The 26,936-nt window shown below is 31.4% G+C and overlaps 1 protein-coding gene across 5 annotated transcripts; it reads right to left on the reverse strand.

Moving 5' to 3' along the window:
- Positions 1-335: 335 nt before the first annotated feature.
- Positions 336-26,710, reverse strand: LOC107362043 (uncharacterized). 5 transcript variants are annotated; one of them, XR_003082157.2, is made up of 12 exons: positions 26,341-26,710; positions 24,397-25,122; positions 24,000-24,312; positions 22,064-23,229; positions 6,905-7,000; positions 6,227-6,651; positions 3,170-3,305; positions 2,588-2,698; positions 2,062-2,189; positions 1,715-1,809; positions 748-979; positions 336-658 (listed from the first exon to the last, which is right to left on the reverse strand). XR_003082157.2 is itself a non-coding variant. In XM_015929037.3 (12 exons), exons 3-12 carry the CDS (start codon positions 24,280-24,282, stop codon positions 441-443), a joined length of 2,862 nt encoding a protein of 953 aa, XP_015784523.2. In that variant the 5' UTR covers positions 24,283-24,312; positions 24,397-25,122; positions 26,341-26,710; the 3' UTR covers positions 336-440. The 5 variants fall into 5 exon arrangements, 2 of the variants coding, with proteins under 2 accessions (XP_015784523.2, XP_025016507.2); XM_015929037.3 differs by having other exon boundaries at positions 1,715-1,784; positions 6,227-6,648; XM_025160739.2 differs by having other exon boundaries at positions 1,715-1,784.
- Positions 26,711-26,936: the final 226 nt, after the last annotated feature.

The raw sequence follows: 26,936 nt of genomic DNA on the forward strand, positions 1-26,936 counted from the left end.
CCGTTAGCTCAAACTTCAACCTAATAGCACGAGAACTACAGGCCAGATACAAATGAAAAAATGGAAATGGGCATGGAAACGGAAACGAATACAATTGAAAGCTTCTTCTCAATAGTTAATTATTTCAGTGAAAAAGGAACAAGAGATTTATATATTGTTATTAAAAATGAGATATCGGAAATTCGCCATGGATTTAACATTTCTGTCTATTGAAGTATTTTTCACCAAATCTATGAATCCAGAGTTCATAACTTTTACTCTTTGCTCTTTATCCTATTGTAGAAATTCAATCGATAGTTTTGCTGAAAATTCACACCAGAAATGAGTGCAAAAGATTAAAAATTTAAAACTAATTATTCATAATTGAATCATTTTTTATATACAATAATAATAAAAGAGTTAAAAATTTGAATTACAATAAATGTTTCTTTAAAATGTATTCATCTATCAAATGAGCTTGGTTTTGGGATCGATGGAGCCAATGACTGTCTGGTGTTGGTTCCTCCAGTGTTATGGCTTGTTGATGACCATGAAGGTCGGTTTACAAGAGATGCCGCATCATTAGGATGAAGATAATTATGTCTCGATGAATTTGAAGTAGTGGTTCCTGAAGGCTGTGAGTGTAGCGTTGTTATATTGATCCCGTTAACAGCATTACCTATCAAATTTAAAAATGAATACAATTAATTCACTGTTATCGAACTTATTGAACATTATTAGATTCATAAATTGCATTTTAGCTTTTACCTGATGTTGGCTCATTCTGGGTGTGAGTAAGGCCTTGGTGTGACAAACGAAATATTGTTTGTTGAATAGAAGGGACTAATGTTTGCTCGATAATTCGACTTAAGGCCACTGGAAGTGATTCTAACTGTTCTTGAAGAGTACCAAGCCTCTCTTCAAGAACAACTATACGTTCCTCCAAAATTTCTTGACGTGAGTTCATATCCAAGACTATATCACGAACTTCAGTTTGAATCTAAATAAATGAAAAGAAAAGGTTATATTTAGAATTGGCTTATAAATTGTATCTTGATTGATTTGTTCAAAAATGCTCAATAATACTCAAATTGATAAACGCAATTGATTTAAATTGAAATATAAATTGATTCAAAAGTGACTTTAAAATTTCCAATATCAATTGCACAGATAAAACCTGTCATTCGATCAACTTTTCCGAGAAAACTAACACTTTACAACTCTGGCAACTAATTAAATGTCTATTTATGAGTATTGTTTGATATAATGATTGGTTTAGTTAAGGTGTCTCAATGGTCATAGATAATGTAAGGATAAACCGATGTATGACTCAAGAAACCTTCATCTTTAAGCTTTCATTCATCTCTTTAATCAAACTCAATTATCATAAAATTTTTCATTGGGAAGTTACATTTTTAAAACTAAATTTTTAAAAAAGCTTGAGATTCAAATTCCAATGTTAATTCCTTGTAAAGACAATACATTGACTCAAATTTTTTTACTGCAAATCATTATTTACTAATCAATGAAATGTATTAACTATTCCAACAAAAAATCTAACATTTCTAATAAATGATTGAATAATCTGTTAAAGTTTGAAATTTCATCATGAGATGGCGCCACAACAATCACTGATTTTACGGTCACTTATGTTTTCAATTTATAAGACAATATTAATGAGTGTTATTTGATTTGAGCGAAGGGAGTTTCATTGAAATGAATACACAATGCTTACCTTAGCGATATCAGATATAGTATTTGTATTATCGTTTAACTTTACTAGGTCCATTTTAACCTTTCTCAAGCTAAAAAATTAATCAAATGTTGAGCCTGAAATTTATAAATTAGGCCACGGAATTTGAGTTTGTACGTGAACAAAACTGCTTCTTTACATTCACAATTAATTTTATACTTTTCTTGTATCTTAAGAACCAGCTAAATTGCAGTTTAATCCTAAATTATATTTCAAGTTTGATTAATTAGAATACATTTTCTTCTTTTCTGGTGTAAATCTTGAATGTAAAGAATATAAGGTTGAATTTTGAATGGTGCAAACTTAATTTCCGGGTCAATAAATATTACCTGTAAATGGCCAGAAGAAATTTTCTTTGATGGTTTCTGATTCTGGATGGGCTGACTTTCTGGACAAGCTTGGAATTTTTGTAAATCAGCCAAGTTTCTCGCAATACATTGGCAGCAGAATTTTTTAACTGTAAAAAGAAGAGACAAAACATTGAAAATTAAAATTTGAAAAATGATACTTTTGATTATTTCAATCAAACCATCAAATTTTTTTACCGCAAAAGTTTGAATTTTATCCTAACAAATCTTTGACCTTTTCATAGACTGGATATTCATTGAAATTTCATAAGCTTCATTTTTTTCATCCTTTCAACCTTTAAAGATGAAATTTATAACAAAGACTTGGGATTCCCAGTGAACTTGAAAACTCTTTTTTGAATAATTCAATTTCTGCTGAAAATGTGTTTTTTGGGAAAACATTTCTTTCATCCAATTTTGGTTGACAAAGATCATGTTGAAGGGGGAGAAATTTCAATGATATCGACTTGTGGAGTTGCTTTAGGATTATGCGTTTATTGACACTTACCCTTTTATTTAATTGAGTTTCCATCATGAAATTATGAACACGCTTCTCAGCTCGAGTCAATTCCAGCTTTCTAGCAATCACAGCAACAACCAATGCTGTACAACCGGCGCCCTAATCAATCAACAAAAATAAAATACAATGACTTACATTGAATAAATCTAGTTTAATGGTAGTTATTATGGTCAAACATTATTCTGGTTTAATGCAGCAACATTTTCATGTATGCCTGAGAATAAATTGGCCAGGGAAATATTGAAAAACGCTTTGGGCACTTCTTGCCATGTTTCCATAGAAAATTATTCTGTTCACGTTTTTTTCCCTTTTCATTTTAATCCTATTTTTCATGCTATTTTCATCCAATTTGTTCAACATTATATAAACCAATTTTTGCTTCTTCATCGACATCTTTGTTTCTCCTTACCATGTTCAATATCATTTTATAAATAAATAATGGTCAAAGCAAGTAAGTAATGAAATAAGATAACATTACTTGACTCATTATGACCATTGTTTATTTTGATTTTTGAGGCAAAAATTTCACTTTTCACATTCTCTTCTCTATTTGTTTCATTAGACACTTACCATTAAACCAGTTGTTACAGCAATTCCTCGACCACAGTAAGTATTTGGTACAATATCACCATAACCAACAGACAAAAATGTAATCGCTGTTAACCACATTGTATTCAATAGATTGGCGTGTTCTTTATCATGGTTCCTGCAATAAAAATCATTAAAATGTCATTAAATTCAATTTAAACAAGGGTTTAATTCACTTTTTTACCAATAAGATTACACAAAAATCCATCTCCCAATGACAAGAGCAAGAAACATGATTTTCACATGTTCATGTGTTAACTTTAGGCCAAGGCAAGGGCATTTCACTGATAAAATATAATTCAACTGAAGATTTCTTCCATGGAAATATTTTCCTCATTTCCAATTCAACAATTAAATCTTTCAAACATTCACAATCTAAAGACCAAAGAGTAGACCAGTAACAATAATTAAAAAAACTAAACCCTTATCCACCGTTACCAAACAGTAGGATAATTAACTCTTTGACCGTTACTCAGCAAATAGAGCTATTTATCCGAAATTTAATGTGCAAATAGCAATAAGTGTTAATCTCACTGACAATAGGTTTAGCTGTGATTTTAATGAATACATTTTTGAAATTTCAATTATTGTTGAATTGTTGACATTTACCTTGTTGACAAATGAATTTCAATATTTGTCAACCTGAAATTATCTTTCACCAAAAGTGAGACTTCATTGTATCCAAGCTTTTGTAATAATCTATCGATCAGAAAATGTTTACTCATCAAAATACACCAAAATTAAGCAAATTTAGCTATTTTTTCATCAAAAGGTCAATTCAATAAATGATTGAAGACTTAACTGTAACTGTAAATTTAAATTTCAAGTTGATTGATAAAAAATGCTAACATCTACATTAACCAAGATGGATTGAGTCTGTTTGCTGTAGATGTAAAATGATCGACAAATTGATTATTGAAAGTAAATTGGGAAAATGTCCAATCACATGGAAACTGATTGAATAAATTGAAAAGAGTTAATATGATTACATCATTTAAAATTAGCAATTGAAACATTTTTACAGTTTTGATCAGCAATCATTCAATGATTCAATTTGAAAGCACAAATCCTCAATCAATCTCACAAAATTTATCGATTGAAATTTGAACTTTCATCTCAACCTTTTGTTTCATTGGATAATATCTTGAAATAGATTCAGCAAACAAAGCATATTGAGCTTGATAAGAATCAGTTATTAAATTGGAAATGTATTGTGACCATTGATTAGAAGCTTTTCCCTGCGATTCAAGACTTAATCATTTTCTGGTAAAAATTGTATTCTGAAGATGTTTTTAATTTTCATTTTGCAAGTTTGCTTTGAAAATTAAACAATTTCATTTGATTATCGAACGATGAAACAATATTTAATAGACTTTTTTTGCTCTTTGATTCTGATTCTTACTGTTTATCCTTACAATAAAAGAGATGAAAGTTGATTAAATCAGTTGGTCTATTTGATGATTACAATTGAAAGCAAACAAAAGTCAATTCTGTTCATCTTTTTTCTCTTTTCCTAGTCTTTCCATCTCCAAGGAAAAACAATTTTTCCAAAACAATTATCATGATGATGTAAAATGAGAACCACGTTGTGGCAACGAAAATCTGTTCATGGCAATATTGATCTTTTCATTCAATTACATCTGCGAGTTTCAAGTATAACCACGTAACAGCCATGTAACAACTGCACCAGAAAACCCAAAAATGACTTTAAACTCTTAACACATTTTAATATTTTATAATTTCATGTCATTTCTTTACATGGCTTGAAACTCACAGACTTCATGATGAATTAGCGAGTTTCACTCGGTGTCATTATGTCAACTTAAAGGATGAAATTGAAGTTGAATGCATCTCTGTTCAAGTTGACCACTTTTGCCAGACGAGAAGAGCAAGTAAAATTGCCACCCAATCTGGTTCACAATTTGGGTTTAAAACCAGACGAAACCTTTTCCAATTGAAATGACGGAAAAAATTGTTACAAATCTTTTACTCACTGATTCTTCACGAATCTGATCATGCTTTTGTAACAATTTAGCCAATTGTTGGATATTGTTACTGACACACTTTAAGCTGTGACAAGATTTAACAAGACTTCCTGAGTCCGAGTTAATGACCTTTTTGTCTTGAGTAAAACTAATGAGTTTGTTGTGTGAAAAGTAAAATGATACTTATTAGGTGAAAGGTGAAAGTGATATTGAAAGGTATGTTGGGAAGAAGCGACCTGATGAAAGAAATGTTGTAAACCTTTTCGTTAACCTCTTAACCTAAAGGAAAAAATCTTGACCATTTGATAGAAACTAATATAAAGAAATAATGACCAGATTCATCTATTAGATGATGACTTTGAAATATAATGTTTGCCTAAATTTTAAGACCTAAACTGTTCAAAGCCAACTTACTGTATTATTATTGGTCTTTAAGATTACCTTTTAAATTGATGTTATTTACTGATCGATTGGCTTCTTCCATGAAATGGATTGGAAAGTTCAGAAAAGATTAGAAATGAAGAGAATAAGAGAAAACTATTCAAGAAGAGAAGAACAATAATAATAAAAAAAAGATTAAAACTTTTATTATCGTGTTATTCTGTGTTCTTTTTTTCCCCTGTACTTCAACCTCAACAATTGTTTCAGTATTATTTCTGGCCAAGAATAGCTAATGGACTGTAATGTCCAATGGCCTTTCCACTTCAATCCATAACAATCATCCTTTTCACCAACAACTTTCATCAATTTTACTTTTACTTGATCAGCAAATTAATGGTGAAATCTTTTTTAATGCATCATAAACATTACTTGATTACTGTCATTTTCAATTGCAAAGTAGTTGAGAGTCAACCAAGTCCTCAGTGAATAGCTTTCATAATCGAACCTGATTACGAAGCCAATCAAACACTCAAATAGTCGAGTATTTTGTATAATTTATCTCATACTCAACAGTTTATACCATTTGCTTTTCCTGGTTTTTCTGGTCATTTAGTTGGTTTTATATTTTTAGCTTTTTCCTCAATGGGTTTGATCATTTCAAAAATATATTCACCTTTCACAAAGTCTCATTGTCCAACTTCCAATAATCCAAAGGGAAACCATGAAAACCATTAAAACTGTACCTGGACAAATGGTCATTAGTGTTTTAAGGACAAAACGAGTGTTAAAGTCGATTTTTTGAATTGCACCAATGGACCTTGATGAGGCATCGGTAAACAGTTTACTGTGCAGCAACATTACTCGGCAAATTAGGTAAAGACGTAGAAACATGGGAAGAGATAAGATAACATCCAAAGGAACCAGAACAGTGAGCGGTTGACGGTTTTGATTGGAAAGTTTTGTTCGCCAGAAGAAAAAGTATTCACCTGGAATCGGGTGAACGGCACATATCAACAGTTCAATCATTATACTACTCATTCGTTGACAAGTCATTGCAATCCTCCAATCATCAGCACAATTATCAATCATAAATAACTGCTTGTAGTGAACAAGGGTAAAGAAAAAGGAAGAAAAGATTTGGTTATTTTTGGGTCAAAGTATTTCAAAGGTTTCAATATGAAGACAAAATTTGGTTAATTTTCTGGAAAAGCAAATATTAACCGAAAATCGAAATTAGAGTTTTATGAATGTCCATTTCTAATCACAATTTATCGATCATCTCTTAGTCTTGTTCTGAAGCAACTTCAAATGGACATCTTTAATGAGAATCTTGGACAATGAAATCAATTACCTGGACTTCTAGTGCATGATAAGCCACGATCAAGCCAACAAGCATCAAGGTTGAAACAGTAATAAGAGTCTTTAAGGCCGTTGAAAAGACTGAAGCCTAAGAATGAGATTTACAATTAATTCAGTGAAAGCAATTGATACAAATTGATGCTCTTTTAAACATCTGTTCATCTTTGGATTCACATTTCATTTTATCTCTTCATTTGAATTGTTCATATCGAGTAATTTTGTTGTTATCCAGTAATCATAAATTGAGTTTTGAATGTAAAAGTAAAGCAATAAAGTGAATGTTCATATTTTTCTGTACATTTTTATTTCCAAGTTTAGCTTTCAGTTACTGACAAGTAATAGTCAAATTTAACGATATAAATTGCAAGCCATCAAAAAGTTAATGAAGTTTTGTCTGAATTTACTTTGGAAATGAAATGTTATCAGGAAAAAAGTTTTCACTTTGATAGACTTTCTTTTTGATAGAAAATGAATTTCACGTAACTTTAATCAGCTTTGAAATGGTTTATCAACTTTATAAGAAGATTCATGAAAAGAGAATGAAACTTGAAAGTAAAGTGGAAAATTGATGGATTACATTTTATCAATAACTGAGTTATGAAATGAAAATTTTATTCACATTTTGAAGCAACAATGAGTTTACCAGATTTATGGCGCACATTGAATCTTGGAGTGAAAACTCCTTAATGGATGGAAGCGAAATTTAATTTAAAAATTTAATCTTCAACTTATACTCGTAATTAGAGTAATTTTGATGCTTGATTTTACATGGAAAGTGCATAAAGAATTTCATTGAAATGTAGAATAATGGAATCGAAATTTCTTCTCAGTTTCTGGTTGTAATCAGTTGCGAGTTTCTCAATGATTGCCTTTTCAACCGAACAAATCAGTTTCAGATTAAATTGAACCAGAATAATGAAGTTGAAGATTAAAAAAGTTTAGCTTAGCAGCTTTTTCAGACAAGTTTGTCAACAAGATTAGCAATTGATTCAGGTCTTCAGGTTGAATGTCAATTAACAAAGGTTGGATAGAAACAAGGAAACATTTTAATGAACTGTTTAATGAAAAGATTGAAGCATGCAACTTGGAACTGAATTGAAATTTTGTAAGATGAAGAAGAAGAAGAAAAAAAAGATTGTAAAAGTACCTAAAAAAGGCTTAACATTTGTGTTATCCTTTTTTGTCATTCATTATTCATTTAAATAGTGTTCCTGATGAGAAAGGCGTTCCTTTGAAAGACAATATCTAATGTAATAAGAAATGCAGACTTGAACATCAATCATGAGTGGAAACATGATTAAGTTAAAAGGGTTATTCAGTGAATGGAAAAGGTATTGAGAGGCTAAAAAGGTGAAAAGAGGTAAAAATATGATGGAAGAGGATGGATCGAAGTGAGGAAAACCTGCAAAAGTAAAAAGTCCAGATTCAATAAAATACTCGACTTTACCCAAACTTGGAAATTTTGATATTTCAAGTTTTGGCAAACTTTCCATTTCTCCAATTCTTTGGATACATGATTATGGAATTTTAAAGATTCTTATTCCAAACATTTTGTCTAAACGTGTTTATGAATATTTTAATGTTCATTATTCTTGTAAAGATATTGTCATGATAGGATTAGCATTTTGTTTCATGCTGATTGTTGAGAAAGAGTTTGAAATTTATGAAATTTTTTTCCATTAAAAGGAAAATCTAAATGAATTTACTTTTATCCAATTTTTAGGTTTTCCAGGCAATGATAAATTTGAAGGGATTTTGAAGGCTTCTGACTGCTGAGTCAATGGATAAGTAACTTTGCTATCAACTGTTTGATTAGGGAAACAATGGAGCGACTTATTAACATCTATCCAAAGTTGAATATCAATTGTCTTCTAATTACCATGTAAACCTCATCAAGTTTATTCGCTGTCTTCCTTCACTCCAATGAAGAGCAAAAAAGCATCTTCTTCTTCTTAAGGCACATTAATGAAAGAAACTTGAGTAATGGGATTGATGCAAGATTAATTTACCTAATTTATCATCCTACTTTTAACGGTTCATCGTTACATTGTCTACTTGTCTTTACCTGATGAGGTAGCAATTGTTTTTTAACCCAAAAAAAAGTCAAAGTTAACTTGAGAATAGTTAAGAGCTTTTTTGCCTTGTTCATGAGATTCTCATTATTCTTCATTAATATCATATTATAGTGTGTGTAATGGGAAAGTCACTCTAATCAATCCACTAAACACCATGTAACAGAATAATCTTCAATATCTGATTGAAGGGAACATTAAAAACTGCTTTTCTCTCCATTATAAGTCAATAATTTTCATGTAGCAAAACCCAAATTTAGGTTCATCATTTTAGTTTCTTAATGTCTATGGAAGTCAATTTTTTGTCTTTTATTTTAATAATCTTTTAAGTTGATTAAGTCTAGACTAAGACTTGAGTTGATTCCTAACAATTAGATGAACCTTTTGAAGCATCACAAGATGTTGCAGTTGAAGAGTGATGAGACTTTGGTTTTACAGAGCAATTCTGAGTTGCTTTTGATAAAAGTTGAAACTCTGTCAATATGCAATTTCATGGAAATGATATCTGAAATGGAATCACAAGTCAATTTGAAATGTAAATTCAGTTCATCTTCACAGTTGACACAAGTTGAACATATTGCTTTTATTCAACTCATATTTATATATGCTTATTGATGCATATGTCGACTCTTAAAGAAAGTTATTTGATTTACGCCTAAAGGAGTAAACTATTCAAGTTGAATTCAAACATTAGACTCTATTGATTGCCTCAAGAAATTTACTCTTGCAGTGATTAATGAATCTAAGAATTTCCAAGTTGGAATTAAATTAAAATGCAGAAACATTCAGAGAAACAAAAGGTTTCATTTTTGATAAAACTGATTGTCCATTTGATTCGCATGTCCTGTTAAAAGGTTAATCACTGTTGCTAAATGGATACAAGATGGTCAAGTCTGGTTGCTTCTTTACCTCGACTCGACTAAGAAAGGATTGAGAAAATTTTGGTTAATTTATTAATATGAAAATAATGAAATGAAGGCAATCAATCATTGTTTGTCAAACTATCCAATTCAGGAAGAAGGCATTTCTTGTCTGAGATGGCGATGGAAATAATGGTTCAGATGAAACATGTTGATGTATTTAAATGTCAACCTGTGATGAGAAGTGGAAAGGAAGTCAAAAGATGAAAGGTTATTTGATTAACGGAAGAAAGGTTAATGAAAGATAAAGGTCGATCTTTGGGATGAAAATTGTTCTCAAATTATCTGAACCATCTATTGAACAATTGGGGAACAAAAGGAATGGAAATGATTCTGTAATTGAGTGAAATTCAAGATGAATCCAGTTAGTTAAAAAAGTGATCTGAAAGTATTACATTATGATGATAATGCATTTATTGACAGACATAAATATGTAATCGAGTTTACGATTGTTGGATGGTTTCGTCTGTGAATTAATTTCATTTTGTTGCCTGTTTAAACTTGAATTATGCGTAGGAAACAAATCAAGATTAGCATGAAAGAGATTCTCTTCAATTCTCTTTTCTAATTAATTCAGTCTATTGTGTTCTGCTAAATGGACAAAGTTAAAGATGAAGAGAGTACGAACAATGAATACGAATATGATAAAGTTAATTCCAACATATTTGGTTTCTTGTTCAGTTGGGAGAAGCCTTTTGGGTTACCATTGAATAAGAGTATGCAAATAATGAGAAATGCATGTGAAAAATGAAAATATGCTTCAGGCTCTGTTTTGTTCGGTAACAGTCTTTTCAGTAGAAACAAACTCAAAATTAATTCTTCACAAAATTAATTAGTTTTACTAAAGTGATTCTTTTAGTTTTTCATGAACCATTTCTCCTTCTCAGTTTACAGATTGCTGAGTAAATATGATACATTCAATGCAATTATCATACATTATTTGAATTGAATAAATGCTTGAAAAGGATTTATTTTTCATCCAAATTGTTCAAAAAATAGAGAAATTTTGTTAGCGAGGAAAAGTCATGAAGTTTCTTTGATGGAAATCAATGAATCTGAAGTATGGCGAGAATATAATTAGATGAGTTTCAGCTCGATTGATGCGCTTTGATATGAGCTCATATGAGTCCGACTATGGTTAATGATGAAAAGATGAAAAAGATTCACAAAAGAAGTCTTGAAGAAGAATAAAAATGTTAACTTCTTGTCTTTTAGAAGCGCTTTGGTAGTGACACTACTTACAGAGAAGATCACATTTCCAATTCGGTAGATTTGCCTCGTTCTGTAGTTTCGGTTACAATCTTGTGCAACTAGAGTCAGTAAAGATCATGTCAATGTGATGGTAAAAGTGTCATTCCCTTTGCACAAAAGTACGTGGCAAAAGCACATTGAATCTATGTTTGTCTTGAAATTCACTTTTGGTTTCTTTTCAGTATTACTGACAATTGTGAGCTTCAATGTAAATTTTCAATGAATGATATCCAAATGCAAATGGTTGAGTTTATGTGCATAAAAATTTCGTTATTCAAGCTTCTTTGCCATCAGAAATTCTGCAAATCTTTCGCTCGTTCCTTTTCTGACCTCTGACTTTACCAATAAGAAATTAGTTGAATAGCTGATGAAATTGGTTGCAATGATTAAACTTATTCTGGAATTTTGTGACCAAATTTCAATTTCCATTCCATTCGAGTGGTAAGTTGTGCAAAAAGAGGACAACAAATCAACTCACATCTTTCTTATCCATTAACTGTCTTTCAACACTCTTTACTGATCAAAGGTTAACTCCCAGCAAAGCATAATAAATGCCATCATAATGGAAATTGATAGCAATAATAAGATGGACTATTGATTTTGGTGGCTCATTGTGATGAAAAGAGAAGCAGAGAAAAAACGATATTCTGATGATGAATAAAGCATGATGGAAGAGAGGAAAAAATCTAAATTCATGATCATTTAATCTCCGATAAGGTTGATTGTTAGATTAGTGGCGAAATTTTTGCTTCCCAGCAACTTTAAAAAATTTCGTATTCTGATGAAGAATAAGGATAAACTCTGTTTGACACATCAGAATAACATTTACCAACAGTTATTGACTTTTCATCATTTCCTAATGGCTAAACGAGACGACAGAGAAAAAAAAGTCATCTTTTTTTCACCCAAATGCTAAAACTTATAACGAGAAAAAAATTGAATATAATGCAACATTATTATTCTCATCAGAAGATGTGACTAAAGTGTTTTCAGTTTTAATAGTTTTACCATCAATACCAAGAGTTTTATATGTTTTTTTATTCCCACTTTATCTGTACATCAAATTGACTTCTTTTCAAGGGAAGGATAAATTTTTATGCCTCAACTGACTTATTGAAGCAAATAAAATGTCACAATGGGAAGCAACTTTTGTTCAATTGTAACCATTTAAAACTTATAATACAATAATAAAAGGAAGACAATTTATCTATTAAATGAGGAAAAAAGAGTAATAAATAGCTTCCAATTAACAAGGATTCAAGTTTGATTAAATTAGACTTTATTATCCGTTTGAAAGGTGAATTTGCAATCAATTTCGATGTTAGGACAAAAGTTGGATTTTGAATGTTTCTGCTTCAACTATCTTCTGAATTTTTCATCAAAAGTGAAGATGCTTTAGATAAAGATGAAAGGTTGAAATAATGATGAACGGAAACTTGGGCGACAAAAGGTTTACATTGTCAACACTTATTGCTCAAGGTGTAGTTGCTTGAAAAGATGAGCTTTGTATGAGTTTTAAGGATTGAATTTAAGTCTGAAATCGATATGAAATGATATTTTGCACATAATTAAAGCCATTAGGGTAATTTGAGGATAAAGTGAAATGAGTAAATGAATTGAAAAGAAAAATTTCGCATGTAAATGAAATATTAAAAAAGATCCCAATCGATTTAATCTCAAACATCAAACTGTAAAATCTAATTATATCTATACTTTTACTGAATAATGATAGTCTATTCTGCATTCAACATTTTCACTTTAATTTCAATATTGTGTTTTTTTCTCTCCTTCTCAATTGTTGAGTCGATAATCTTTATGAGTAAATTTCCTGATGTTTGCGAAATGAGAGGGAAATAAGGAATAAATTTAGAGCTTGCTATTTCAAGCTTTTCTGGGTAAAAACATTTACAGGGTAAATTGTTGTCATTATTATGGAAATGAAATTTACAAAATTTTATGAATATTATGATAAAAGAGGTTTGTTCAGCAAAATTGCACCAAATATGTTTAGACTTTCAATGTTCATTAGAAATGATCTGCTGTTGAGAAAATTATTTTATTCAAAATTGAGTCGAAGTTGAGATCGAATTGAAACGATTAGCATTTGGCATTTCGACTTCGACGAATTCAGAATATCTCGATGTGTCAGGCGAATTCGAGAATATTGTGTTTTTAAAACTTGTAAGTGAGGTTTGAAATGGTCTGTTTTAGGATGGGAAGAGTTTAACCAACTGTTAATGGCTCAAAAGTGTTGATAATGAATGTTTTTAACTGGGAAGGCAAAGGAGTTTAACTATGAAATACAGCAATTTGAGTTGGTAAAAAATGGAGTAAAAAGGGAATTATTATTTTTATTGTTGTTATCAAATAAATTGGATTGAGTTTGTGTTTGGCGATAAAAGTTAAGGTAAATATTAATACAATGAGATGATCAATTTTACTCATGTGGACTCATCTAATCTGTTGTATAATCACGATTGAAAACGATGCCATTCATTTCTCAGATGCACAACAATCCAATTCCAGATCATTCATTTTCCTTCTTTTCCTTTCATTTTTATCTTTTCTCATTCGGAAACCCATAGTTTGTAATGTCAAGTAATTTCAGTTGCATTCACTTTTGTAACTCACACCAGTAAAGAAAACTTTATGGTTCTATTCAGTAATACGATATACAGGGTGTTATCGACCAAAAAGTTTCGATATTTAGAGTTGAAAGAAAACACATTTTCTCGAAAAAACAGCAACAAAAGACGCAATTGATTCTATGGTTTCAAAACTTCGCACTTCTTTTTACGTTCAACTTGAGAGAAACTTGGACAAGGAATCGAATTCGAATTGCAACATTTCTTTTCCTTTCCTTTCAACCGTTCAGTCAAACGAACCCACTTTTATTCAAAGTAATCATTAATATCAGTGGATGGACAATTCCCTGAAAAGCTAATGAACTTTTTGTTTACCCAAAAAAATGCATGCTCTGAATGACTGAGATTCCCTCAAAACTTTTTGTCTTTTGAAGCATCATTTCACTTGAAATGGTTCAAAAATGTCTCAAATGTTGACTCTAAAAGTCGTTAAAGTTTAGACAAAAGATGTTCGTCAAGGCGTGCAATGTGAACAGCTAAATATAGCGATTAAACATTTCGAATCATAACTTTGTGACTTTTTGAACAAAACAAACTCTTGAAATAAAAAGCATTTCTGTTCAACTTTACCTAAAATCATTTAAACGTTTAGTTTCTACCATAACTCAATGCATAACGAAAAACCCACTGAACATTGATATCGATGATATTGAAACTTTGCATGGATTAAAATGTACATTAGCCAAGATAACTCGAAATCATGATTTATGTCAAGTTCAATGGGTTATGAATAAAATGTTGGAGTAAATCTAGTGGATAACATCATGAATATCATTAGACTAAAAGTAATATTTAAATGCAAAAAAGCATTTTCTGCTTTTCTCTTTTCTTCTTTTTATACTTGATATCATTTGCTAGTCTTGATATCTGGAATGACCTGAAAGACGATATGAAGCCAGTAATGATAATGATTATTAATAAGGATAATGTTTTCCTTTCATCTTCTTCTTCGTCTTTTTTTCCTTTTCATCTCGTAGACCATTATCAAGGTTCATTTTGATGGACCAAAGTAATAACTAAACTGTGCGATAATGAAACATTATGAGCAGTTTGGATGAACACAAATGTTTGTCTGTCAAAATGAAACCTTTTTATCAACTGGAATGAACAAAAAGTAGTAACAAAAACGCATATAAACACCAGTTTCCGGTTCATAGTTGAACTGAATTTCCTTTAGTTTTTTCTTCATCTTCTGACATTGGAAATGACAATTGTCTTTACCAAAAAAGACATCATTTTCGGTACTTTTTCATCATTATCTGTTTCCAAGCAATAATGTTGAATGAAACTTACGAAATGGTCAACATTTACAAATCATATTGTTTATCATTTGCTCAGCATCCATTACTCATGAGACTTGAATTTTGTTTCATTCAAAGACTAAGGTAGCCTTTGGTTATTTGTTGAGCTTGGTAATGTTTACCTTTTCAAAACAATGTTAGTTTGCAAATGGTTTTACGGTCAAATCTTGCATTTCAACATTTCTTTCCAGTCGATGGTTATGATGAATCAACAGAAATTTGAAAAAGTTTGGCAACTTTTAAAGAATCGATGAAAACTCGATGATTAAGTCGAGTTGCGTCTAATTTATCGGATTAATTTTATTGCATTTTTATTCCCTTTTCTTGGAGTCGAGTTAATGAAACTTTCAGCTTCTATTCAGGGAACTTCTTGGCTTTTAGATTAATGAGAAACGCTTTTTTCTTCTTCTTCGTCTGCCTAATCGACAATCAAGAAGCAAATATAATAGAAACAATCAATCAAAGTATCACATAATAAACGATTGTTGATTGAGAATTGAGTTCTTGCTCCAAACTTTGACCATTACAGATTGTTATGATAGCGAAAATTATTCTTGCAATTACATTATTAATGGTTGTTAGTTTTACCGCTTTTTGTAGGTTCAATGTTTACAGATCCTTTAGTTCATAGTAATGAGTCGAGTCTTGTTCAGCAATTTTTTGTTCAACAGCAAAGTCTCAATAAAAGCTCAACAACTGCTAAGTTTACTCAATTTTGGTATTTTCATTAAAAATTAAACTTTCCACTTTGAAATTGAAATGCTTTTCTAGTTTGAAACATTTTCCTTGAAATTTTGTCGCAATTCTTTGTCAATCTCTTTCCTTTCAATCTTTTTGTTAGTTTCATAAAGCATACAGTTTTAGTGTTCATCTGAATAGAGTTCTTGAAAAGCTAAGTGCTCATGAATGATTAATAAACTGTTTCATTTACATTAATCGTGCGATTGTTCGACCCCTATCAATTTGATTAGTAATGTAAATCTTTATTAAGATTGATATTATCGATGTCTTGAGATTCCGTGTTTAAATGAATGAATTGAAGTTGATTGACTGTGAAGGCAAGTGCAATGGAAACAAATATCAGGCCATTAATTGACTCAAATTGTCTACTTGTTAAGGGTTACCGTAACAATCTGAAACACCATCTCGATCAATTATGATAATTGAAGCAAATCTATCTTTATATACCAAAGGCATTAAATTATGAATGCAGTGCTAAGAATAATGCAAATAAGAAAACTTATTTGCTAAATTTCCACATAACTCATCTCAATTTTAACGAAGCTCAGTTCGAGAGAAGCAAGATTGTTGATACAAGATTAGTGGTACTAACAAATTCAGTGCAAGAATAGCCTGCTTAAGCATTAGAGTGGCAATAGATGTCAAATGCAACAAAAGTTTTAGAGCTTAGTTTGAGGCTTCAAATAAATTGCAAGGAAATTTAACTTTGCATCGAAAATTAAACTCTCAAATGGCAATAATTTAAACCTGAAATAACCGTTCTTAGCTACGTTCAAACAGTCGTAATTATCAGACAAGAATGGGCTAAAATGAAACAAGGAATTTGATATTGTCGACGCAAAAATCGTTTCTTTGATGAAAAACAATAGTTTGTTTCAACAATTTGCAAGCATTTTGAATAGTCTTGTTTCCAACTTGTATCAACAGGACAATGCTGGATGAAGCTTTTGTTAATTGAAATCATTTTCATTGAGAAAGCTTCTTTTCTTGAAAGTTGATTGACTTTGCAATTTAAATGATTTGCAAATGAATGGAAATGATGAAGATGCTGGAAATGAATCAATTTCAATGAAACTTGTAATTGATATGTAAAATGGTTAAGAGGATCCACTTTGAAATGAGCTTCTTTACCACTTACAATAATTTGATTCAAATTGTATTCATAATGATGGTGATGATGGAGAAGGAAAAGAAGAAGAAGATGAAAACGAAAAAGAAGCAAAAGTTCAGGCAATTAGGATGAGAGTAAAGATCCAAGTTAATCACAATTCGATTAACTCGAGAATTGAAGATTTATGTGAGAAAAGCTGACAGTTACAGATAACTGTAAATAGTTTCTGATTATTAACAGCTAATGTTATTGATGTGAGTTTGCGAGACTAAAGATATTGATGATTTAATAAAAGCCGAGAACTCATCTGAACTCATCTGAATCCATCTGATATTGAGTTATTTTTACTTGACGATCAATTGTTCAACATTTCACTGGCAATTATCATCACTTACTCAATAATATTTACCATTAATAAAAACTGAATGATAAATTATTGCTAATTTAATTGATTTGCAAATGTGAAACAGGCAAACATTATAAATCGACATTCGACTTTTGATGAATAAAATTTCAACTTCAGTTGTTGCTCGAGTCATTAATCATGTAAGCTGGAAACTTTGATTTAGTCTTTTCTTGATTCAACTTTAATTTAATTTCATTTGTTTACCACATTTCAATATCCAAAGTTGAACTCATTTTAAACATCATTAATCTTGAGAGCAACATTTACAATGAAAATGACTTTGACTTGATTCAATGTGAACATTATTTAACCGATAATAACATCTCATATTGTCCATTCATCACTGTTAATTGTATCATCAAAACTGATAAATCAATAATTCCATTGTCTTTTTGGGTCCAGTTTTGGGTTGGATAAGAAAAGCGATTTTTGGTCATTTTCATTGTAACCATAAGGGAACATAAAGGATACATTGTATTATTACCATCAATGGCAGTCTATTCATAGTTGGATAGTTTAAGATAATCAATGGAACGGTTCAACCATGTTAACTGTTAATCATCTTCTTAGTCTTAATTAACAAGTTGCAATCCAGTTTCTTGTTACCACAGTGAATATCAAAAAGATCAACCTTGTACTATTGAGGTTTCTCTGAAGAAAGCTTTTCTAATTTTAAACAACTTCAATTGTAAAGTTGAAAATATACAGAAATACAGCAATTGAGGAAAAGGGAAAGGCTCATGAACATGATGCACTGAATCAAGAGACGCCTACACAGAGTTTGCTGAAAATAGATGAAACGAAGTAAAAAATGTAATAAAAATGTTCACTTTGTTAATCAATTGTTAATGAGCGAAAGCAATTTTCATTGCAAACACTCATTCAGCCGGAATGGTTGTAAAATGAATGTTGGTTGAAAATCAAATTTACAGTTAACTTGATCAAGTCTATGAGCAAAATAACGTTAAATCACGCTAAAGTGCAAAAATATGCAAGAATTGAATAAGATGAGAAGCAATTGCCCAAATGGATGGTTAATTAAATTATTAATTTATGTAAATGTTATTGCTTTAAAGACGTTTGTTTTTAAAGACGAAATGAGTTCAATCATTACAATTGTAATTCAGAATCAACCAAGAAATGTTCAATTATCGGAATAACAAGAAAAGTAAACACCTTTGAGTTGAGTGTCATTTGACGTTGATTGTGGTTGGTGTTTGAATCAAAGCAGCAATTAAATTTAAAACCTTTCAATTGGTTTCAACAATTGAAAGGTAAAAATGGGTTTTCAATTTGAAACAACATTAAATTGAGATTGAGCAAATTCGCGATTCTAACGTTATTAGCAAATGTCAAGATTGAGTTAGGAAGTTACTTTGAATTGAATAATCTTTGGACTGACCAATGATCAGGTTTGATTAAATGGAATGTCCATTTGAATGAATTAGCAATATTTTGTCACCCTTTCTATCAATTTGTTTGTGTAAATGAATAAATTATCCAAGTGAATGGATAACATGGACGAGTCTATCAATAAATCAAAGTATCTTAAAGTGAAAATAAAGGTTTTCTCGAGTTATCAAGTTGATGGTGTGATGTTCAATGATTTTGCTCAAATTGATTATCCTGGAATGATCAAGGTTCAGGTTGGAAAGCAAAAAGCTGTTTTTCAATCTTCAATTTCAACCATAAATATATTTAGGTGAACCATTGATTCTGTAGAAAATCTTTTTCTCTTTTCCTTCCCAAACCTTTGTTCAGCTTGAAATGGATTTTCACACTTTTTCACTCGTCACTGACAATCACAACATTATTTTGAGCAATAAATTTTCAAACCCAAATCATTCGATATCAGGAAACATCATTTAATATCCAAGTAATTCAATAGGGATTCAAGGGAAGCAAAAGAATGGCCAGTTTTAACCGAAAAATAATTTAAATCTTTTCCACACTTTTGCGATTCTCCATTTTAACATTGAACCCAAATTTGACCAAAACTGTGATTAACCAAATGGTTCAACTGGAAACCAGGAAAAGTTAAAAATATAAGTTTCGTTGATTCCCTTGCTTCAATTAATCTTAGCGACTAGACAAAGGAAAACAAAATTCATCATTTTTCAAATGTTGAATTTAATGAAGTTTCATTTGGTGAAAAAAGGAAAAAATTTCTAATGCAATTACCTGAAAAAATCAGAGTCTACTTTTAGCTAATGGAATCGATACTTTTATCCATTAGCATTTTCATTGATTTTCCTTCAGATATTCTTGGCCTGTTCTAAGTCTATCAAAATGAGTTGAGACAGAAATATGTTGTAAAAATAATGAGAAATGAATAAATATTAGAAAAGGAAAAACTAGTTAACCCATGAAATGGAAAATGAATTTATATCGTGATTTGTGAATAGTTGATTAAAGAATAGAAAATGAAATTTGTTTTCATTTGAATAATTAATTTAACTTTAATATCAATTTCAAGTTTATCATATTTCAATAGCAAGGAAACTCCATGGAATGGAAGAGTTTTGCGTTTTCTGAAATGAAAAATTCTGTTGATGGAAAAATCAAAGTCAGATAGAAATGATTTGTTTTCTCGTTCCAAGAGTCACAGAGATAATCCAAATAGCAATTAACGATTGATCATGAAACGAATTTTCTGCTTGTTTCAAGAATCAAATCAAAACCATTCAAAGACTAACCAACCATGATTAAGCTCAATTGAGATCACCAACCGGAACTTTTTTTCTGATTAACTTTTATAAGTGTTATCCAAATAATACCCAAAACTAGGAGTAACATAAGGTTTTGACTCAGCCTGATGTGCATGATAAATCATGAGATTTGATGGTGTTTAGTGACAACTTTTTTTTCTCAATTCGTTGGTTAATCCAACGAAAGAAGGCAGAATTTGCAATTACAATTCTACAGGGAATCAGGGATTGAGAATAACTCTTAAACCAATTCTATTGAAGTTCACAAAAATCTTTTCATGGAATCCAAACTTTTCATTTTACATAAAAATGACTAAAACAGAAAAGTGATTTCAACTTTTTTCTGGTCAATGAACAATTTAATAATTGCATTTAATTAGACAATGTTTGGCGTCTAGAAGCTTACAAATTGCATGTTTCAATTCATCTTAAGATAATGTTTCAACGATAATCATGAGGAAGGAATAAAAATTGATGCAAAAAATGAAAGTTGACAATTTAATTACAGCTTCGATTACGGTCTAAATTGTTGGAAAATGTTTTCGTTCTCAATGTTGATGATCAATCAAAAGTTTATGGAAAAGTGGAAAGTTGCAAAAAATGAATTTCCATGAAAAGATGATCAATAATTGATGGATAATTTTGATTGAGAATTTTTTTTTCTCCGATTCTCTTCATTAATATTTAATTTTGCAAATTTTCCATGAACGTTGACTTTTGTTGCCCAATTGATGCAGAAGAGCATTTCAACTGGAAACAGTTTTTTCATCAATCACAAGTCGACTTTCATTGGCAACATGATAATGAAGAGGAAAAAATATTCAATTAATCAACGACAATTGTGAAACAAGGAGAAGAATAAATAAGAATAGAATTTTTGATATCGCAATGAAACAATTAATGTTTAGCCTTTTTTTCTTGAGATAACATTATTCTTATTGATGGATGGTTCTCATGAGAAATGAACGCAAGACGATGATAAATCGAGTTTTGTTTCTTGTTGATGAAAAGAGCAAATAACTGTTATGATAAACTTTTATACATTTGTTGTTGTTTTTTTCATTTTCAAAGATAACATCAAAACTCAGGGAATGGCACTGGGAGTGAAGAAAGCAAAAACTCCCTGAAGGAGTTTACCTGTGACCAAAGTTTATCGATTACATAATTTGAGAACCAGAATTGGAGATTGTATCCTGGGTAACCTCAAGGAGTTTACGAGTGCAAAATGATGATGACAATGATGTCATGTTGCAAATGTAAATTTGATTAAAGGTTAACTTGACAAGATAATAGTTTGAGTAAATATCAAGTGAAACAGGTTAACATTGGATAAGATTTTGAATTTTCAATATTTTTCCTTTTTTTGCTGGAAAATTTTGCCCAAAAAATGGTTCGTTTTTTTTGGTGCCTTGGAAATGTAATGATTAGGAAAAGATATGAAACGGTTGAAACTAACAATCTTTTGCTTCTCTGGGAATGCTTGGGATTGATCAAGTAATATCAGATAATGTTGAAGGTAACATTATGTTCAATGTTGCACTTTACCAGGCCTTTTTCATGACAACGTTTATGAAAGGTTATCGAGATACGCCTTAATTTGGTTGCAGGTTTTATTTTGTTTATTTTCAGTTCTGTTATCATAAAACTATTCATGCAAAGCTTATTCTGTTCTGGTTCAATGTACAAACTTTCATTAAGATTCATTAAAAAACATCTTCAAGTTTATCTTTGCCTACACCGGCAACCATTACTTTTTTTAGCAACTTTCATGTTAACATGATTTAGTCTATTAATAGTTTAAATATCACTGTAAACATGAATTTGAAGCTCTAAATGGGCCAAGTAAACAGTGGTTATCAAAGGTTTCAAGTTTGAGTTTTTTTTTCTTCCATGAAATTTTTGTCGAGAATTGGTTTTGTCATGAAATGTGATTGTGGCAGTTGATGTTGTTTAGAGGTTTAAAAGAGCATCGAGTTAGGGTTAGAAGGGTACTTACCTTTGTGTAGACTGCGGCTGATGAAAGTTCATTTTCAATGACCATGACAATTATACCGAAAAGAGCCATTACTAGAGCATAATCACTGATTCTTTTTCGCTTTTCAAACAAAGCTTTTCTTCGGCCTAAACGGTAGCCCACATTTGGCCTGTGGAAACCAGTTGGGCCACCAGCGCCTGCACTTACACTGCCAGCACCTCCACCTTGTCCAGTTATACTGGGATTGTGTGGACGCTTCTTGTCACTGTCAACTGAATTGGAGGCAAATGAACGCTGATTTGTAACTGGTCCTGGCGCTGGATTTTCCGTTGTTATGCTTAAAAATCCGTCTTTATTGGTTACACCAAGTGTTCCCGCAATTAGGTCAGACACTACACCTATAGAGTGATCACCTATTCCATCAACCACACTGGTTCTGTGTTGAGAGTTGGCTGGTTGATGTGACGAGTTGTGGGTTGCGTTTTTCATTGCCGATGGAATGGAAAGAGTTGAAGAAGTAACTGGTTTACGTAAATTTCGGAAGCCGGGAAACGCTCCGTTGACCCGAAGTGAATCTGCTGCAATCTCGGCAATCTCATTGTCAACCATTCGATAAACTGAAGATGTAATTCCTGTGAGCGAGGCTCGAGTGGCCGGATTGTAGGGACAATTGGAACCATGTCCAGTAAAGCTAACATTAGTACCATAGGTGGGACCAGTTGGTCCAGTACCACTTGTTGCCAGGTAGGGAGGAATGGAAGCAATAAAGTTACTCGTTCCTCCTCCTCCGCCTGTGACTCCAGTCGATGTACCCAGGTGGTAGTGGTTAGTGTTGGTACAAGTGTGAGCACAGTTGTGATGAGTGTGATGATGATGATGGCCAGTGTTGACAGAGACACAGCATGCACCGTAAGGACCACTAGTTGCAACGGTTGATCCAACAGCATATCCCGTATGATGGGATGAAGATGAAGTCTGCTTTTGTTGTTGTTGACAACTTGAATTTGGCTGCAAGTGTGAACAGTGAAACAATGGTGTTGATGCCTCACAACAGCAATTCAAAGCCTGACTTGATAGGCGCACACTCTCACGAGAAATAGTCCGTGTCAAGAAACTATGATCAAGACGAGAGAGACCCAAACGCGCATGAGATGGCCAAAGATGATGCCTCACTTTGGATCCTATTACTGGGAGTTTTCAGCATTCCAGTCAAAGTGTTATCATCATAAAAGGATTGTGATAAAAGGATGAAGAGACACAGGATTGGGAGGCAAAAAACAAGTTGCAAGTTAATAAAAAAGAAATATTTTTTTCCTTTTTTTCTCTTTTCTTTTTTTTCATCTTCTTCTTCTTCTTCTGTCAACTTTGAGTTTTAATAGCAAGTTTCATGTTTTTCATTGAATTTATTTATTCATCTATTTCATTGAAAACAAATCAAACCATGAAAGTAAAATGAGTCTCTTCTGTATACAAGAAGAAGGGCAAAAATATAAATATTGCAAGGAAATGTAAGAACAAGAAATAACCAAAAATAACTGTCTATATGTTTTCACAGATAATTTTGATTCCAAGGGGAAAATTATTTTGGGATTCAGGCCAAGATAACTTATTATCATCATCATGTTCATCTGTTCAACTACTCAATAACAACCATTACCAACATCTTTCTTTTTCATCTCATTTCCGATTTTTCCAACTTTTCTTCATTTCGCATTTTTTTTGCTCCTCAACATTTTCAATAACATTCAATGATAATACATTTCCTTTGCTGCCATTAAGTTACAAACAACAACAATCGTTATTGTATAAGAAATTATATTCAACTTTTGCCATTCTTTTGTTTCTTTTTTTTCTCTCTCCATTGAAACAGAATAATTTGCCTGAAAACATTGAGCTTTTATGTTCGAACTCATAAATCTTTAGAAATTAACTTTTTTCTGTTAACTTTGATATTTACCTCCAAATGGTGGAGCGATGTTTGTATTGATCACATTGTGACCTCTACAACAGGCAGTTGTTGCATTGGATCGACGTCGATGAGTGACACAGGAATGATCACGAATCAATTGCAACTCTTTCTCATCGGGTTCATCACATGATTTAATTGTTATTTGTGGACCAATTTCAGGACACGAACGGTAACTGGGCTGAAGAGTGGCATCAACAGGAGGTTCCAAGGAATCTAAACCAACTGTTGGCTCAGGCCTTTCAGGTTCGGAATGCATACGACCAAATAACATTGGCTCGGCTTTCAACTTTCCAATGCTCAGCTTAAAACAGAATCCAAACTTTAATTTCAACCTCAATTCAATCAAATCTAATTTCATTTAGACAAAAGCAAAAGGTAAACTTACCCAAAAAACGAGTCAATTTTTTATCTTTTCTTTAAGAAACAAAAAAAGCTTTTTGTTCGTTTCAAGTTTCAATTGTGAATCCAATTTTCACAATTGAATTTATTTACAATTTAAAATGTCACTTTTAACATGCGATATTAACATTTAAGGCATTTAGTTTAAGGCTAGTGTGATTGGGTTGACTTGGGTAACTGTTGATACTTTTATGGGTTATCCCTTGGCTTTTGGTGTTCATTTTGGGCTAATAAATAATATCCTTTCTTGATTCAAGTTTACCATAATAGCAATAATTTAAATTGTTGTTAGGCACAAACAAGTGAAAATGAAAACAGTGAACAAAAGTAAAGACAATTTATGAATCACATTTTTGTTCAATTGCATACACTTAGCTGGTTGTCAACTTTCCGATGGTAAAACGGCTTTTACACTTGATCATTTTTACAAAACTTTTATCCATTATTAGAGCACTTTTAATCCTTGAAATGATCATCATCAATGAAAGTAAACCAGAAACAAAAAGCAGGCAAAAAAAGAGTTGAAATAATGTTGAAATTGGCTTTGTTGGTTTGATGGTTGATGTCGTTGTTGATGATGATTATGGTAACAACGGTAACAACGATGATGTGAACGATAAAGATGATGATGATGATGATACAGACAATAATAATGATGATAATGATGAAGATAATGACAGAGGAAGAAAGCCTAGTAAGCCCTGGTTTTTACCTGCAAAATCAATAAAGAGAGCCAAATGAGAGATGATGAGAGATGATGATGATGATGATGATGTTAAGAGAAAAGGTTGTCACTCAAATCCAGTGAGAGTCTATGAGTGATAAAAAGGTTTTGCTCTTCTCTTTGCTTAAGAAACGATAAAATCGATCAACTGAACAACAACAGCAAAAAAAGAAATGAGAGAGAAAATCGAGAGTCTGAATGATGATGAAAATGAGAGCAACAAAAAATGTCTAACATGGTAAATCTGGTTTAATGTATATTCTTGGTATACTTTTCATTTGCAAAAAGCCTAATAATGCATATGCATGGAAGAAGCTTATTAATGTTTACTGTAACTTTTTTGTTTCATTTTTAGACTCATTATCAGTGAATTTAGCTCCTTTTTCCTGGTAACTTCAACATTCACCTTTCAAACAACTCAACATTTTTCACATTTAATCACACACTTGATCAAACCCTTTAACAGGACAATTGTCACTCGCAATTAACACTCAATTATTTATGGACATTCACTGTTTACTCTAGTTGATTGCTTGGCAAATTTGATCAATTTGGTAAAATTGTTTCGCTTTTTTTGGGTTTCCTTTTGGGTTCATTTAAAGTCCAGAATGGATCTTAAAATCAACAGATGACATTAACCTTAAATTTGTACAATTAAGTCAGATTTGGATAATTAATTGTTTAACCTTTGGTGAAGATTGAAACAAGGTTCACTTTAATTGGCTTCAAGAGTTGGTAAATAAAAGTATTAATATTGTTATCCTTGTTTACATGGGAAGGTGAATTAATGAGCAGATAATTAGAGTTGAATTGATGAATGGAGGACATTTTTTTCTGGTTAAACCTGGCTTTTGATACTGGGAGGTAAAGTGTAACTTGATATTCAGTTTTAAAGAGTAATGAATAATTTTGATTAAAGCTTTTAAGGTTAAAATTTTTGATGTTTTTTGTAACAATAATGATTATAACATTGAAATGATAACAAATGGGAAACAAGTCAATCTGTCAGTTGGTAATGATGAAAGTTTAAAAAAAAGTGTTAGTTTCATGCCTTCAAGATTCACTTTTATTCAAAAGGGATTGGCATGAAAAGCATGATGAGAAAAGATGAAAAACTGATGAAATTTGATACTTGGTTTCAGGTAAATGATGGGATAACAAAGGAAGGAATTGTTATCAAAATAATCTTCAACCAAAACTGCTTACCTTACACCTTGGATGGCTTAATCATAGGGAAATGTTTCTCTTTGCCGATGTTAATCATTTAATGTTTTCAAATCGTTTTCTTGTTTTTCATCCATTTTAGTTGCTCTTGATTCAACTGGTTGAATCAATTTTCATTGTAATTGAAGAGCAATTTTCAAATGGTTAACTTGGTGGTTGGCTGATGGGTTGAGGTTACTTGTTACTTAGGCATGTAGGTTCACTTGGATTGTAGTTAAATTGTTGTCAAATTGATTCTCTTCAAGATGTTTGGCTGATGATGTTAAATGATGTTGCCTGATGTTTCTGCTGATGTTTGCTGTTGGTAAAACCTTAATCCATTGGATCCAGTTTTTGTCACAAAAGAGGAAAGAAGAGAAGTAAAAGGTGAAACTGAAAATGAAAATAGTTTGGCGGGAGTTGAAGATAGGAAGATTAGAGTGAGACTGGGAAGATTGAGAAGGAACGAGAATGCTCTGAATCTTCTGTGAATATAAAAGTATAATATTTGGATTGGCCTGTAGTTTTTATTGTTGATCATCATGATAAAGATTCTCATAATGATGAAAATGCAAAGAACTACTTTTTTTATCTTTCTT

The sequence above is a fragment of the Tetranychus urticae genome, chromosome 1, assembly GCF_039701765.1.
Source record: "Tetranychus urticae isolate SD_2017Ah chromosome 1, NJAU_TeUrti_SD_1.0, whole genome shotgun sequence".
In the NCBI taxonomy this organism is placed as follows: domain Eukaryota; kingdom Metazoa; phylum Arthropoda; class Arachnida; order Trombidiformes; family Tetranychidae; genus Tetranychus; species Tetranychus urticae.

Excerpts from the sequence above, each read along its gene's own strand:
- LOC107362043 (XM_025160739.2), bottom strand. The coding sequence starts at position 24,282 with ATGTTATTTGGTCGTATGCATTCCGAACCTGAAAGGCCTGAGCCAACA. Across the intron at positions 3,306-6,226 it reads ACAATGAGACTTTGTGAAAG|GAACCATGATAAAGAACACG; the intron begins GTGAATATATTT and ends TTTTTATTGCAG. Across the intron at positions 2,190-2,587 it reads AAACTCAATTAAATAAAAGG|TTAAAAAATTCTGCTGCCAA; the intron begins GTAAGTGTCAAT and ends TTCTTTTTACAG.